We start from the raw sequence: 16,220 nt of genomic DNA, 5'->3' as shown, positions 1-16,220 counted from the left end.
TATTTAATGACCTATATGGTGGTACTGGTCAATCAGGCATGCATATCAGCCAATCAGGAGGGCCACAGGCTGTAAGCAAGAAGTCCAGTTGTCCTAGTACTAACCAACTGGACATCAGGCTGCTCTTAACCTTGTCCTGTGGTGGTTCTGGCAGACATGCTAAAGAAAATTGTAATCTCCTGCATATTCCTGCAGTGGTAACATGCACACTGAGGGTCATACTAGCTGTCTCTGTGTCAGGTACAGGTTAAAATCTGAGCTTTTTTGGCTTTCTATGGGATAGTATTACTTGTATTTCAAACTCTGCTGATTTATCTCAAATAGCTGATATTCTTGTTATATTCAATGATTTCATTTGAGATTGGTTTGTATTGGATATGCTTCTTCTCATTAAAAAAATCATTAATCAAATCTGGCTTGTTCTGTAAACTTTCCATGTGGCTTAGTGAAAAATTAGCTCATCTTCGCTAGAATATTTAGTTACCAATGTTTCCACTACCCAAGTATATTGTAAAAGATGGCTCCTTTGATTATGAAAGTATAAATCCTGATCCCAGCATCTACATCCTGGCCCCTGACCTCACCCACCCTTCTACCCATCATTACTTATACCCTCAGTTATAACTTTAGATTTCTGTGTCACAGTTTGTCTGTCTCATTTTTTCTCTGCTCAGGGGAGTTGATCATCATGTGATAAAGGCCATTGATTGTCCCCTGTACTTAATTCTCTCCTTCTTCCTTTTAGCAGTAGAATTACAGCGTTGGTAGGGCACATGGCCAATAAACCTCATGAAAATTGCTCTGGCTAATGGGATGTAAGCAGAAGTGATAAGTACAAATTACTTGGGCAAAACTTTTTTTTTTAATTTTTATTTATTTATGATAGTCACAGAGAGAGAGAGAGAGAGAGAGAGAGAGAGAGAGAGGCAGAGACACAGGCAGAGGGAGGAGCAGGCTCCATGCACCGGGAGCCCGATGTGGGTCTCCAGGATCGCGCCCTGGGCCAAAGACAGACGCTAAACTGCTGTGCCATCCAGGGATCCCAAACTTTTGTTTTTTAATAGAGAACTGTGGATATGATGCTGGTGACACAGTTCACCATACAGATGAGGACAACACTGTATGGAATGGGGCTGTTGGGGAGAAAAATATTTTCTTTATCTTTCAAATGTCTCCTGGATAGTCTAAGAGTTAAATTGACATGAGACAGATAAACGGGAGAAAAATCAAACAAAACCTCAATAAAAGATATACCTCCTATTTATATGGGAAAGACCTATGAAAACTAAATCTCCAAAATGGCCAAAGCCATCACTGTAAATAGCTCCAGCTAAAGACAAAAGATGTTGGGGGTGGAGAGTTAATTAAGGGAGGTTACCAGGAAAAGCATAGTAGAGAAGGGTAATGTTGTTACCTGGACTTAAGTCCATGCCTTCTCTATCGATAACAGTTTTTAGAGATTTTAGAGTGATCTTGGTATAGCCAAGAAAACACTTTTACAAATGGAGATTTCCCTTATGCATGTAAATATCTCCTATAAAAGGATAACTTCTATTTGGTTTTCAGAGCTTCTTTATATCCACAGTTTCTTAAAAATAACCAGCTTAAAATAATCAATATGCTAAAGAGGCATATTTTGGGGTAGTAAAATTTGCTACCCTACAGGGGTTCCTGAAGACCTCATGTAGCAAATCTACCTATCTACTCTGAACAAAGCCCATTTTACTTGCCTTTATGTGAGATAGAATTAAACTTCTTTCCTATTTGAGCCACCCTTTTATCTTTGTATAGGAACTTCATCTGTACCTAACTAATAAATCAGAATATGAAAGAACTGACTGAAGATTATTTCTAACCTAAAGGGCAAAATATTGCCAAACAAAATGAGCTGAAAGTGGTTAAACTCACTGACTTCCTAAGCCCTTTGCTGTGGTCTGAATGTTTGTGCCTCTCCAAAATGTATATGTTGAAACCCTAATCCCTAAGGTGTTGGTATAGGAAGTGGACCTTTGGGAAGTGATTAGGTTATATGGGCTGAGAACCTCATGAATGGGATTAGTTCCCTTATAAAAGAGGTGTTCTGACATATTCCAGCATGTGAAGATAAAACAAGAAGGCTGTGACCGAAAAGAATGTCCACACTTGACCATTTTAGCATCCTGATCTTGGATTTTTCAGCCTCCAGAACTGTGAGATATAAATTTCTGCTGTTTTTATTTTTATTTTTTTTCTGCTGTTTTTAAATTACACAGTCTGTGATATTTTGTTATAGAAGCCCAAACAAACTAAGATACTTACCTGTCCAATTTGAACACTTTTCTCTAGGATTAGAGTCAAAATATTTAGCAAATCATACAACATAGGCCAATGAATCAGAATAGTTCTAGTAAGGACTTAAATCAACATGCAATGGTGTATAGGAGTCCTGTATTTCATTAAGAAAAAGGTGATTGGAATTAATTGGGTAAGAAAATGATGATTAGAAAGTGACCCAATAAGCAGTACCATTGAAATGAACTGATTTTTAATTGCTCTGTTGCAAGAATCGGTAGTCTCCTAGGTGGGCAGTTCTCATTGCCTTGAAGTCATCTTCATTCCTGAGGGTCTCAGAGAGAATAGTTTGACTTTTAAATCCCTTCCCTCAACTGAAACCATGAGCTGGGATTATCCACCAGTCCCACTTTGAGTGTTATTTGCATATATTAAGAACTAATTCCCTCTTAAACTCTTGGGCAGAGAGTGCAATACCCAGGGTTTGTAACAGTTGGAGTGAAACCCCCTGGTGATGAAAGTCTATCCCATATACTTTTTGGCTCTCTCCCTCTCCAACAGTAACCCCATCAGGAAATAGTAATATATCACTCCCATGCAGGTTTTTATACTTCTGCAGCAAATATGACAAAATGTTCCCACCTCATAATATAAAGGTGGTGACTACTTTGGAGCCTGTGATTACTTTTTTGGTATGCTTGAAACATTTTATGAAACATTTATAAACTTGTGAAATATGTTATGCTTTATAATATTATAATTAAATATTAATATAGCAACATTAAAAAGAAGCTGTCAAAACTCTAAGTGATTTTTATAGTAGCAAAAAATAAAATGAACTCAGTGGTTTACCTAATTTCTTATGAATAGTTTTATATGATGTCACTATCTACTTGGTTACGGAAATCTAATCACTTTAATTTTTTCATGTATATCTTGCTTTTAAAAACTGCTAAGAACATTGGGTTTTCTTTCTGAATTGTTTCCACAACTTATGAATGACATAATGCTTCAGTTGGAATCTACTGCTAACTATAACAAGTCTCCTCAAAGTACATATTCTGCTCTCCCCTTTTTATCTGGCTCAATCCAGGTCAAGTTTGATTTAAATAACACTAGGAATGTAGCATTATTTTATTTCTTTTGGCTTTACTTGATTGTTCTTTAGCTTCATCTCCAGGAATTTCATCTATCTTGACTGAATTTTATTTTTTAACTTCTTAAGGAAGGAAAATCCCACGATGGTAAGATCATTTCTTAACAAAGTCATGAAGTTACTATAGGTGTAAACAGTAGGCCTGAGTTCCAGAGGAAAAAATTAGAAATTTGTTCTTATGATAATTCGTTAAAAACTAGGAATGACCACTATGGATTTGTCAAAATCTCATTACAGCCAATAGATCTATGTTCCTTTCTGATAGGATGAAAGCTGAAAAAGAAATCAATTAAAATCTTACTCAAGAGTAATGGACCTATCTTTATGATACACTCAAGACAGATAAAGTGATCTAGACTTAACTACAGTAAACTGTGTGCCAGGATAATTAAAGGAATTGGGTTATCAATTCTTACCTCCCCCAAATAAACCAAAGTTAGTGCCTTAAGATAATACAACAATAAACTAATAGATATTTTAAGAGATGGAAAATGATAAAAATACTTCCCAAATACTAATCGAGAGGAGGAATCCAGGTCTAAAAAATCAACATAAAGTCCAAGGGATGTGTATTGAAAGAGAAGGTCCTCAACAGCAACTAGCCAGTCTTATTATTTCAATAATTATGTGATTATGAAGGCCACCTCCTACCCTTACTCCTTTTTATCACTATCTAACACTTCCTTTCTTCTTTCCCCTACTTCCTGTTTCTCATCCCCACCCCAGCAGCAGCTGCCCACAATAACTTAAGTTCCTCAAAATGAGCAGCCTGGGGCCATTTGTTTCATCCACTGTATCTAGGGCAGTGATTCTCAAAGAGTAATTTCCAGATCATCATCAGCAACAGCAACCTGGAAACTTATTAGAAATGCAAATTATTAGGCTCCAACCCATACCTACTAAATGAGAAACTCTAGGGGTGGGGCCTAGTAATCTCTTTTAACGTGCTTTCCAGGTAATTCTGATGCATGCTAAATTTGAGAATCTCAGTTTTAGGAAAGAGAATTCTTAGAAGCATGAAACTGCTTGAGGACCTCAGGTAAATCACTGATTCTCAATGGATCTTGAAAATTCTTTGAATTGGAAGCAAGATCTTTAATCCTCCAAAGAATCACTTTTGATTTTCTCTAATAAACCTCCAGAGGTAGATATTTAGCATTTTTGAGAGCATTTACTAGATCCAAGTACTGTAATGTTAAGTACATATCCTGTTATGGTATCAATAATCTCATTTTACAAGTAAGGAAACCTAAATTTAGAAAGATTAAGTAATTTGCACTGGGTTATAAGGTTAGTAGGTGTTGAAGCCAGAATTCTAAGCCATGTAAGCTGGCTCTACTCTACAGTACAGCTTGATTTGCTGGTTCTATGAAAAGGGGTAGTGAAATATAGCTCTAGGCTAAAAATTTTTGCTTGGTTTTTTCATTTAAGAAGATTGAACCTTGGCTCTCTCTTATACCTTGGGTTTTTTAATTATCTGCAAAAGTTAGTGTTTGTTTAAATTTCTCAGTGAGTTCACTCACTATGATTAATATTCTTGATTTAGGTACTGGGTCCATAGTTTGTTAATGTACTAGTAGTTGTATTTTAGTATTGTAATCTCACAGTGCCATGGAAATAACTTACTAGTGAATATAAAGATATGTACATATGATATTGCATTTTATTTCTGGGAAGTTTTTACTGAATTATAACAATAATATATATATTTTCACAAATAAAGATAATCTAAAAACTAATTATATTTCAAACAAAATTTCAGTTCATGTGATACACAAATTGGAAATAAAAGGAGTAATTTATAAATGAATGGGGCAGTAGTATATATTGAAGTGCTGTAGTTAAAATAATAATTTTCTTGGAATTTTTTCTTTTTTGAGATATACAATTATTATACACAATTATAATATATGCTTTTGTATTATATTAAACAACAGATTAAAAGTCAAATTTATAAATGTATTAGAAAAGTCTCAAGACTTTAGGTGCTCATTTGGTCCTTACACAAGAAAGCAATCTCTACTGTCATTGTACAGAGGCACTGTAAGTCTACTTAACTTCTACTTAGAGGACATGGTTCTACTACATTCATGGGAGAGGCCATTAAAAAGCTTTTTTTTTTTTTTAAAGTAATGAACTAGTTTAAATAGAAACATGTCTACTTGTTTTGATAAAATATTAAGGTCTAGCTATAATTAGCACTAAGCACTTCAAAATAGATTATTGTTTAAATATTAATAATTGATATGGCATATACTTTCCACAGAGAAAGTGTTTATATGTGTTTCATTTTTATACATGGACATTTAATGTCCAAAATTCATGTATCAAGAATACTATATAATGCTCCGTGAGAAACTGTCAACACCAAAAGATTTGCATCTGGCAGGAGTTGGTGCTGGGAAAGAGGAAAGGATATCTAATCACAGTTTTTACTAAAGATGCATAGATCTGTTGAAAGAAAGTCCTACCAAGCAGTTAAAAATGCTTCATATTGAAAGAGTTGATAGATAAGTGCCCCGAAAAGGTTAGAAAAAAAATGCAATATAATAAAAATATCATTTGACATAAGAATGCACTAATTCCCTCACTGTGGTAACTAGATTGAAGTGGGAAATACTCAGCTGCCTTTGTTGGGACAAACTCAAAACTTGGATTAGATCCTCCAAATGAGTAGATGACCTCTGAATAAGATGATTCAGTAGGCTGCTTTAATAATATACCATTACTCCTACTTGCCTTGGAACAGAAATTACTCAATTTTGGGAGACTATGGGTGAAAGGCACATTTGACACTTGCAGACATTTAGTTTTCATTTGCTTTGTAATGCATTACCCATAGCAAATTTACCTCCATCTTCAGGAATAAAGATGACATCCACCATGAAGCTTCTTACATTTTTCTGTCTGCTATTTCCAGTGTCATGTATCTGACATATGATAACCTCCCATTATAAACTGTAATGTTAGGGAAGAGATTTTATTCATTTTGGGTGCCCATATGGCTATTCTTGACCTACTTGCAAATATATGACAGGATACACTGAACATTCTCTTATTCTGACGTTTCTATTTCTGACATTGAACACACCTTTTAAGAATAAAATTATCTTTATCATGTGTACCTAGGCATCAGAAAATTAAAATTTAAAAATCTACTTGGCCTCATTTTATGTGGATACCTTATTGCCTGCCCTCGAGGTATTATCAACATTTTATATTACAAAAAATATTTTTATTGTGATTTTCATAGTTAAACATTGAAATCCTGAAGCATTTTGTTTCTTTGCAATCATCTTTGTTGGAATAAAAAAAATAGTGTTGATCAAAATGTTGTCTTAGTTGTTACTGACAGCTGTTAAAATGCTGCTAAAAATATAATGCCAACTACTGAAAAGCTAACTGCTCCTGTGAAGTCCTAATGAGAAATTCTAAATGAGTTTTTCATCAAGTTCAACAGAGACTCATGTTTCTCACACCTGACCCACTGGATTGTTTCACTTTTCTGTGGTTGTTATAGCACATAATATCAAAGAAACAGCCCCAATGCATAGTCCTAATGTGCAAACAAACCATGAATTTATTTATGCAAGATTAGCACAGTTATTTAAAGGTGATGAATTTCCTGTACTAAACCAAGAAAAAGAGAAGACAAGAAATTGAAAATATCTTTATTTTTATTAAAATATACTGCTCTAAGTTCCTCTCCCCCTTTTCAACTACTGTACATTATTTCTAAATTTAGAACTTCAGTGTAGGCACAGTGAAATCTGATTTGCTTCTAATAATATGGCATACTAATTGTGATGCATGTGCTGTTGGGTGCTCTGTCGTCTCAAAATCTGGCCATAGAAATGTATTAGGTTTATGTACTTTTATTTAAAATGACTACAAATGAAATTAAGGTAGATAGATGAATAAATACTTGGGAAAACAAATATAGAAATGAGTGAATAACCAAGGCTAATAAAAATATTCCAAGTAGTCTAGAAAATTGAGTTTGGTCTATTTTGGATATTACAAAAACCCTGATATGTTTTGTATTTATCTTCTGGTCCACAATTTCTTATTTGCTTGCAATGTTTATAAACTGTAACATGTGTGTTTTGCAATAAACAAAGAAAAAGTTCTATCTTATATTATTCCCCTATTTATCTTCTCTCCCCAATATCCCCCCCCCCCCATTCTGTCTTTCTCAACTCTTTCCAACAGCTGGTAAGAGATGGGTGTGTGTGTGTGTGTGTGTGTGTGTGTGTGAAGAAAGCCTAGCTTTTTAGAAAGAAAAAAAAAAAAAACCCGCCAGCATGGCTAGGCTTTATTAATGAAGTTAACTATGACCAAACGCTTAGCCTTTAACTTTTAAAAATTATTGAATACAATTAAATTATATGATACCTAATGGTTTTCACTTTCTTGTTAGTAAGTAAAGATATAAAGGAGAGGTATTTAATACGTTTCAAAATAAATTTGAAAAGATTCTTTGGGGGGTGGGTAATGATTTCATGGTTTAAACAACTCCATGCTCTTTTTTTCTTCCCTCAGTCAGCTGTTTGAAGAAATGGGATTAGCATCAGGGAACTAAGGGGTTGCTCTGCTAAAGCTAAAATAAAGAGCAAAGGAGAATTTTTTCCAACACAAAGTTAGATGATATTAGGCTTTGTATCTGAAGTTATATAATAGAGGATGTGATGTCACACATGTAAATTGCAAACGCTGAGTCTTGCATTTTATGGTGGCAAACCTCAGAGAGTTTGACATTAATGGGATGAGGGAGGGTGGTGTCTTAAGACACAGCGACTGTGGACTGAGGGTGATCTATTGTCAAAAGGGAGATAACTATTGTTGCTGCTTCAGGATTTAAAACTCTTTGGCAGCTGTAAATTGTCTCTATTTGGAGATAAAGTTAAATTCCTTTTCTGTTCTTTTCCTTTCTTAATTTTTATTTAAAAAAACACATTTCATCCTTTTGCAGAGAGAAAAATATGCTTATCCAAAAGGCTGAAAAGAACAATCTTTGTTGAGACAGCTTAAAAAACAAGCAAGTAATGACATTTCTAGGCATACACTTTTTTAAGGTGATAGGGCTCCTTATTAACAAGCATTGGCACAAAGAATATTCCAAACAGAAAACCCTGCACCCCCATCTTTGATGGAGTGTCTCAGAGATACCACTTGTGGGGTGATTCCAACCAAAATAAATGTCTCCTTCTTTTCAGATGAGGGACCCACAGATCTTATCCTGGAGCTGTTCTCCCTTCATGGCACAGGACCACCTCTTGTCTTATGGACAGCACAACAAAATAAAGCGAAGAGGGAAACTTAATTGTTCAAATGTTTGGCAAATTAATTTAAATACCCAGATATCTCCCAAAGATTTGCCTATTAATAATTGCTAGATCCCCTAACATCCCTCCCAAAGAACAAGAGAAGCTGCTATATATATGGGCATATGCCCCCCACTCCTAGCTATTTTGGTGTGAAAAAATTTCAAAGAATATTTACATATGCTTAAAACTCAATCTTAGTTGTATAATACCAAATGGTTTTTAAGGCAGGGAAGATACAAATTTGAGAATGGGCAAGAAAAGGCACGTAAAAATCTAAATTTCCAAGATGTTGCACTTATAATAACCTACTTTATGCCATAGTCTGATCCCTTGACAAGTTGTCTGTAATGGAAATTATTGATTAGAATCATGGTAGGGTATCTAAGTAAAGAATGTTTACGGTAAATCATTTTTTAAAGTGGGAAGGAATAATCAATACCTAATTTGCAAATTTTGTAAACAGAATTTACATTATATAGGTTACCTTAAATAAGAGTTTTCTCTAATAAGAGTTTTCTCTAGCATTTCATTATGAAAAATTTCAAGCATACAAAAAAGTTAGAAGTTTACAGCAGACACCTGTATACCCACCACTAGATTCCACCATTAATGTTACTTCAATATATACATGCTTCACCATATATCCACCCGTCCCTCTGTACACCTTAGCAAGGCACCAATGTCAATCCATCTTACTCTTTTATGCATTTCAAGAGTCAGTTTTTGCAGTAGACCCTTGTAATTAATTGTTGATACGTTCATTTGAAAATGTATTATTATTTCCTTGCTTTCGCTTAAAACCTAATACTTTAAGAACTCTACATCCCCTACAAAGAAGGGAACTGAGGCAAAAGGTCGTTTTCCTAGAGGCCAAAATGCCCCCTTCAGCCATCTGAGAACTGAGCAGTGCCAATACTGTACATGTAGGTGATGGACGCAAAGGGGAGCTCGGTATTGGGACAGTGGGAATGCGGTGGAAGAAAGGCAGCGATTGTTTTAACAGGGCAGCTCCGTGTTGAACACGGTTTTGTGTGGGAAGAGATTAGCAACTTTCACAGCTATTTGGGAACAAAATGGGAAAGAATCCTGCAAAGGGCGGGGTGCTGGTGGTGGTTTAGGGTGGTGGTCAACAGATCCTGTAGGAAAAGAAGTGCTAAGCCGGCAAAGGGGTGTGTGTGTGTGTGTGTGTGTGTGTGTGTGTGTGTGTATGGGGGGGGTCAGTTCGCGGGGTTTTTTAAACTCTATATCATAAAGGACAACAGGCACGGAAGCCTGTGAGTGATGGTGACATTTACGATGCGCCCCCATTCCCCCCCCCCAAAAAAAAATTTCCACCAAGGCTAAGTGTAACGGTGCAGTGGAAGAGTCGGGCTGAACGTACATCTCACACACGCGAGTGCACGTGAACACGCGCGCGCACACACAGGCACACACATCCCCTGATAAGGGTGATCTGCGTGGCAGAGAGTGACGGACGTGGGACTCCGGGGAGGCTCCGGAGCCCGCAGGCGGCCGACGGCTCCGCAGGGCAGCGGCAGCGGGAGAGCCCCGGGCTCGCGGGTCCCGGCTCGGTCCTCTGCCCCCCGCCGTGCGCCCGCCCCCCCTTTCACTTTCGCGTCTGCGTAGGTGCTGCCCCGGCGGGCGCGGGGGCGCGGGGCGCGGGGCGCGGGGCGCGCGGGGCGGCGCGGGGGCGCGCGGAGGGGGAGGGGGAGAGGGAGAGGGAGACGGAGGGGAGGGGGAGGGGGAGGGGGAGGGGGCCCGGCGCGGAGCCCCTGCCTCGGCTCGCCCCGCGCAGGCACCGCCCGCCGCTCGTCGGCCGCTGTCACAGGCACAGCCCGGGGGCCGGTCGCGGCCGCCGCTCCTCAGCGACCTGCCCCCGCGCCCCCGCGCGCAGACCCCGGTCCTTCCTCGGCGTCCCCCCCACGGTGGGGGTGGGGGTGGGGCGACGGCGCCGCGAGCTCGGGAGAGGGCAGAGCAGCGGCCTCCCGGGTGGGCGGCGGGCGAGCAGGAAAAGAAACTTTTCACTCCCGCCCCCCGCGCGGTCCCCAGCCCGCGCCGCCCCCCGCGGGTGGGAAGTGCACCTGAGGCCGGGGCGCGGGCTCGGGCCCAGACTTTGGGGGACGCGCGAAGTGGCGGCGGGAGGGTTCCGCGCGTCTTCCCGGGGCCTCCGGCTGCCGGGGGCCGGGGCGAGAGGGCGCGCAGCCACGGGCGCCCCCGCCCCACTGCCCACCAGCCGGGGCCCGGCCGCCCTGCAGCCTCCTCCCGCGGCGGAGGGTGTGACCCGGGGAGGGGGCCGCGGCGCCGCGGGCTCCCCCTGCGGCCGCCCCCTCGCCAACGCACAGGCACACACGCTCCGCCGCCTGAGCTGTCACCGGCCACCCCAGGCCCGGAGAGGGGGCGCGGAGAGCCGCGCCGCGGGGCTCGGGCGCGGAACCAGCCGCCGCGCTTCCCGGCCTCCAGGGCGGCCGCCGGCACCGCCCGGGAGACCCGCAGCCCCGGGAGAGGGGCCCGCTCGGGGCCGGGCCGCCGCTGCTGGGGGCGGGCGGGCGCTCGCGTCCCCTTCTGCGCGATTTGGCGCCGCCGCCTCGCCGCCCCCTGCGGGGTAACAACACTACTGGTCCGCTGCTCTACCCACCGTCAGTAGCGCGACCGCCGGGATTCTCGTCCTCTCCATCCTTGCCGCCGATCTGCTCGCTATACTGGACTTGCCCGCGGCGGCGGCGGCGGGAGTCTCGCCGCCCTCACCCCCGCCCCACCCCCCCGCCCCGCGCCCCAGCTTCCCCACCATGTCCTAGAAAAGGTGAGTGCGGCGACAGTCACTTCGCGCTGACAGCGGCGGGAGGGGGCCCGGGGAGCGCAGAGGCGGCCCGGGGGAGGGCAGGGGCCGCGTAGAGGGCGCGGGTGGGCGAGCCGAGGTGGGCTGCGGGCAGCAGACCAGGTGCCCGCCGGGCCGCCGCGGGGCAGGGGTGCCGGGCGGCAGGCGAGCGGTCGCGGCGGCTGTCCCTGCAAAATCTAACCTAGATTCTGTAAGCAGCTGCGATCCAGGGCAAGACCGGCCCTCCGAAAAGGAGGTAAAAACTTAGTAAAAGAGACACGTCCGTTCCTTTAATAATAAATTTGCCGGCGCAGGCTGAGCCGCCGCCCCCCTCGCCTGCCCCGGCGCTAGGTCCGGGACTCCCCTCGCTCCCGCCCGCCGCCCGCGCTCGGCCCGGGTGCGATCGATGCCAGACTGCTCGCCTGGCCCGGAGAGCGCGCGTGACGGCGGGCCCCGCGGGAAAGTTGGGACACTTGGCGGGGACTCCCGGCTGCGGGGTCCCGGGGGCCGCTGCGCACAGGGGACTGCTGAGCACCGGAGTCGCCCCGCCGCCAGGGAGTTCCCTACCTGGAGCGGCGGAGAGTTCGAGTCTTCCAGGGTTCGGGGTCTGGAATCCCGAAGCTTGATTACAGTAAAGAGAGGACGGGGGGGGGGGGGCGGGGGGCTTTGGGCACAGACGGAGTGACCCCCTCCCCCTGGCCCTCCGACTTTGGCGGGGGCGAGGCAGGGGTGAGGCGGGAGGCCGGCTGCACAGCTGCCACCACCGGGCTGCGGGTCGCCGAGGGCCGGGGGCCCGGATTTAGGTGTGTACGTCACTGGTGCTGACTCTGGGCCAGCCGGGAGCCTAAAACGGAGCCTCGGACGCGGAGCCTCAAAGTCTTTAGAAATCAAAGTTAAGAAGCCCTTCCTTTTGCCTAGTAGCTACAGCGTTTGGGTGGGCGAGAGGAAAGTCGAGGTGGGGGCGGCTGCAGGGAAACAAATTTATTGCAGGCACTCGATCTTCAGAAAACACTTTGGTTCCTTTTCCCCCCTGTGTGTTTCTCCCAATTGTGTGCACCCCCCCCCCAATTATAAAGAAGTGAATATCCTCGATGGCTTTCAAATTGAGCTAGTGGAAAAATCCAGTACTAAACTAATAAATGAACCGACAAAATCATAAAGAAGGACAGCAGTAGCTCTTGACCCTGGCACTTTTTTTTTTCTTTTTTCTTTCTTCTTCTTCTTTTTTTTTTTTTTTTTTTTTTTTGGTGGGGGTGGGAATGAGGCTGCGTTTAAAGGGCTTTGGCTGCGCTGAAATCACCCGCTTTTCCTGCACGGTTAAAACAAGGAAATTCAAATCGAGTGGGAACGTGATCCTCTTGCTCGCGGGCAGCGACGCTGCGGCCGCTCTGCCGAGAGGTAACTCGCAGGACCGAGGGAAGGGGCGGGGAGAGGAGCCCCGGGGGTCGGGGAGAGCCCACTCGGAGCCCTCCCCTGCGCGCGGACGCCGTGGGCGGTGCCTGGGCCAGGGCTGCCGCTCACCTGGCGCTGCAGGTGGACAGCATGAGGGAACGACACCTTGGCTGGATCTCGGAAAAACCGACTTCTTCCGCGTCACCACACTTTTCACGTCTTTCCAGTTAGCCCGAGGTCAGCCAGGAGGAGAGTCAGGTGGGAGCGAGCAAGTTTGGAGCAGTCGAGCGAGAGGGGCGGGGGGCGGCGCGTGGAGGGTGCCCGGCGCTCGGCGTCGCAGCTGCTGCCCGGCACCCCAGGCGCCCGCCGTGGCTGCGGCTTTAAGGGAGCTGCCGAGTCTAGGCTGTGTCGCAGCAACTTTGTATCAGTCATGTCGCCCTCCCGGTGACTGACAGCCGGGGTTGTCCAATGAGAAGCCCGCCTGGCCTGTGCAGCGTGGAGCCTTGCTTCCCTCCGGGCCAATAGGAAGGGCTCAGGGGGGCGGGATAGCAACCTGAACTTTATCTGGACATGTGACCACCCCGGCCCTGGAGCTGGCCCACTCCCCCTCCGGGCTTTCGCCCGCCCTCTCTCCCTCTCTCCCTTCCCACTTCGCCCGCCCTGGCCCTGGCCCTGGCCCTGGCCCTGCCCCCGCCTCTCCGCCCCTCCGCGCCCGGGGTGTCATTGGACTGGGGAGACGCGAGCCAACTTCAGGCTGCTCGGAGGAAGCCCGTGCAGTCACCTGGGTGCAGGAGCGTTGCAGCCTCGGGCTCTCTCGCTGCAGGGAGAGCGGCACTCGCTGGCCTGGATGTGGTTGGATTTAGGGGGGCTCCGCAGCAGGGGTGTCGTGGCGTTGGCGAGCGCTGCAACAGGTAGACGCCGAGAGACGGACCCCGGCCGAGGCAGGTGTGTAGGGGTGCGCCGCGGGGCGCCGCTCGCCGGACTCGGCTGGCGGCCGCGGCGCGGGAGCGTGCACTTTGCAGGGAGAAGTGGCTGCGTAATCCGGAGGCACAGTCAGTATGGTGCTGTGTGCTTGTTGTTTTGTTTTGGTTTTCCACTTTTTACCCCCTTTGGCCGCCAGAGGACTATTTTGGGAAAGTTTGGCCACTTTGGATAAATGCCCTCTAACGAGCAGCTTTCAACCGCCTTTGGCAGTGGGAGGTCTACCACCCTTCCCTTTCCCCAAGGATGAGTTTCGGATCGTCTCTTCCTTATACGATTTTTAAGGGGCGTTTGAATAATATTTGTTTCCTCTATCAATTGCGGAAGCACCCAAATCTTAGCTAGAGGTGTAGCGGATAAGGGCAGTTGAAGGAGATACAGATCCTGATGTAGCCTGTCTGAAGGGGGCTCTGGAAATTCGTGCATTTCCCGTTCCCTAGTATTTATAAAAACTCTTGAGAGAGGCTAATGCTTTCTGTGGCATCAGTTGTAATTCCAAAGGCAGGGGAGAAAGGATGAAGCTTCTTTTGGTGTCATCAGTACCCTACTATTGAACTTAAGTGCATGGTTTTTCCCTACTAAATTTTAAAAGACCAGGCTTAAATCAAAATGGTTTATGGCACCATCAGTTTTGACTATTTATTATGACCTAGAAGTCAGCAAAACTTTTGTTTGATACCAGACAAGTTTTTGGGAGCGCTGAATTCCTAATGCACTTAAATTGCTTTTTAACATTTGTATCACCATTTCTCTAGGTGCTGTTATTGATGATATTTACATAATAATGATAACAGCATGCCCATCTGTGAAGTTCTGTGAAGTTTTAATTGTATGTTTGGGTTCAAGGCACACTATCATTGAAATGCCTGAGGATAGAAGTTACAAAAAAAGATAAAGGGGAGCTTTTTCCTTTAAGAGGGACATAGTTTGGCTTGGGGATTTTGGAAAGATCAGGTGGCTCAGTGAATTAGGTGAGTGAATAGAAATCAGGTGTGCTCAGTTCTAACTGGTTCTCCCGCTCTCTTAGGTGACCTTGGGCAGGTTTCTATCATTTACCCCATGTATAAAAGAAGAGGACATAATAATAGTTCCGTAGTGAGGATGACAGAAAAATAGTTACGTACGGCAAACTTTGACGGCCGTGCAACTAGTGAAAATTGTGAAATTCTTAAGGTTCTGTCTTTAAGATGCCATATTAAAGTGAAATAACTATAGAAAATGGTATGTTTTAAATGAGACTGTGGGGGGGGGGCTTAAAAGTGAAAGTGTTTTCAGACCAAATGTCATTTCACAAGAATCTTTGTTAATATTCCTAAAAAAAAAAAAAAGCAAACCTATTTCCTTATGGAAGAGCGCAGTTTAACACTGACTATAAAACCTAAAATTTTAAAGTCAGGTTTTTCCTTTGCAAAAAGTTTTTAAGAGCATATGAATAGCTCTTCCTTACTTTTGGAAATTTCCTTTATGTTTTGGGGGAGGCCATTTGCATGAAAATTAAAGGGTCATAATGGTTTTTGTCCCTGTCCCTAGAGAGCCTCTGTTAACATTTCTGCTGTAAGGGAGACAAATCTGATTTTATATAAGCTGGATATGTATACCGGTGTCTGCTTCATCTTATACTTTAGTAACAACTTTTCCTTTACTATGGGGGTGTTAAGTTCTATAAGGAGTATATTCATCAACTAATATTTTCAGTATTTATTAGTAAGTTCAGGCTAACTGAAATTCTGCTCAAGCCATGGCTATGCCACTTCCAAAAAGACAATCTGAGTTTCCTGGACTATTTAGGAAATAAATGCCTAACATAATCTATTTGTTTACAGAGAAGACTGATGAAAGTAATAGGGGGGCATTCAGCATAAAATTTAATACTCCTAAGTTTTTAAAAACGATCTTAAAAAATGTTGGCAGTGGAAGCCATGAAGACGCTAGATATCTATTCTTTTGTGCCTGACTGTTGCCAACCTTTATTTTCTTTGTTGAGAGGTGCATTAAGTTGGTAGATGAAGACAGTACCTTACACAGAACTAATTTAGATTTCAGCAAAGCCTTTTGCAAATTCTTTAATGATAGCCCTGTCAATAATGTGGTGAAATGCAGGCTGTTTTATGCTATTGTTAAGAATTCAAGGCTAGCCAAACAGGACTTGGAAAGTTGTGATCAGCTGTGTGATGTTAGCTGATAAAGGTGCTTCCTTGTAGAGTGCTTTAATATTATACTTGTCTGCTATTTCCCATGTAGATTCTCCTAGAATCGTCATATAGTCTCACAGGTTTGA

At 44.0% G+C, this 16,220-nt stretch overlaps 1 protein-coding gene and 1 long non-coding RNA gene across 6 annotated transcripts in view; one reads left to right on the top strand and one right to left on the bottom strand.

Annotated features, from left to right (window-relative positions):
* Positions 1 to 12,766, bottom strand: part of LOC112654358 (uncharacterized) — a 104,006-nt gene extending 91,240 nt beyond the window's left edge. For 2 of the 3 annotated variants that reach the window (XR_003132936.3, XR_003132935.3), the window contains exon 1: positions 11,390 to 11,525. This is a non-coding gene — a long non-coding RNA (uncharacterized LOC112654358). Of the gene's footprint in view, positions 1 to 11,389; positions 11,526 to 12,136 lie in introns of those variants that run through there. The other variant, XR_007402326.1, reaches the window with a different exon arrangement.
* The window catches only part of NR3C2 (nuclear receptor subfamily 3 group C member 2), a 330,635-nt gene continuing 325,798 nt past the window's right edge, over positions 11,384 to 16,220 (top strand). The window contains exon 1 of one of the 3 annotated variants that reach the window (XM_049094172.1): positions 11,384 to 11,554. Coding sequence is in view for 1 of the 3 variants with exons in the window: in XM_035699336.2 (XP_035555229.2) it covers positions 12,829 to 13,219 (391 nt within the window). In the remaining 2 variants the exon portion in view is untranslated. Of the gene's footprint in view, positions 11,555 to 12,288; positions 12,373 to 12,764; positions 13,220 to 16,220 lie in introns of those variants that run through there. The other 2 variants (XM_049094173.1, XM_035699336.2) reach the window with 2 other exon arrangements.

Source organism: Canis lupus, chromosome 15 (genome assembly GCF_003254725.2).
Source record: "Canis lupus dingo isolate Sandy chromosome 15, ASM325472v2, whole genome shotgun sequence".
Lineage (NCBI taxonomy): Eukaryota > Metazoa > Chordata > Mammalia > Carnivora > Canidae > Canis > Canis lupus.
This window is presented reverse-complemented; position numbering and strand designations above follow the sequence as displayed.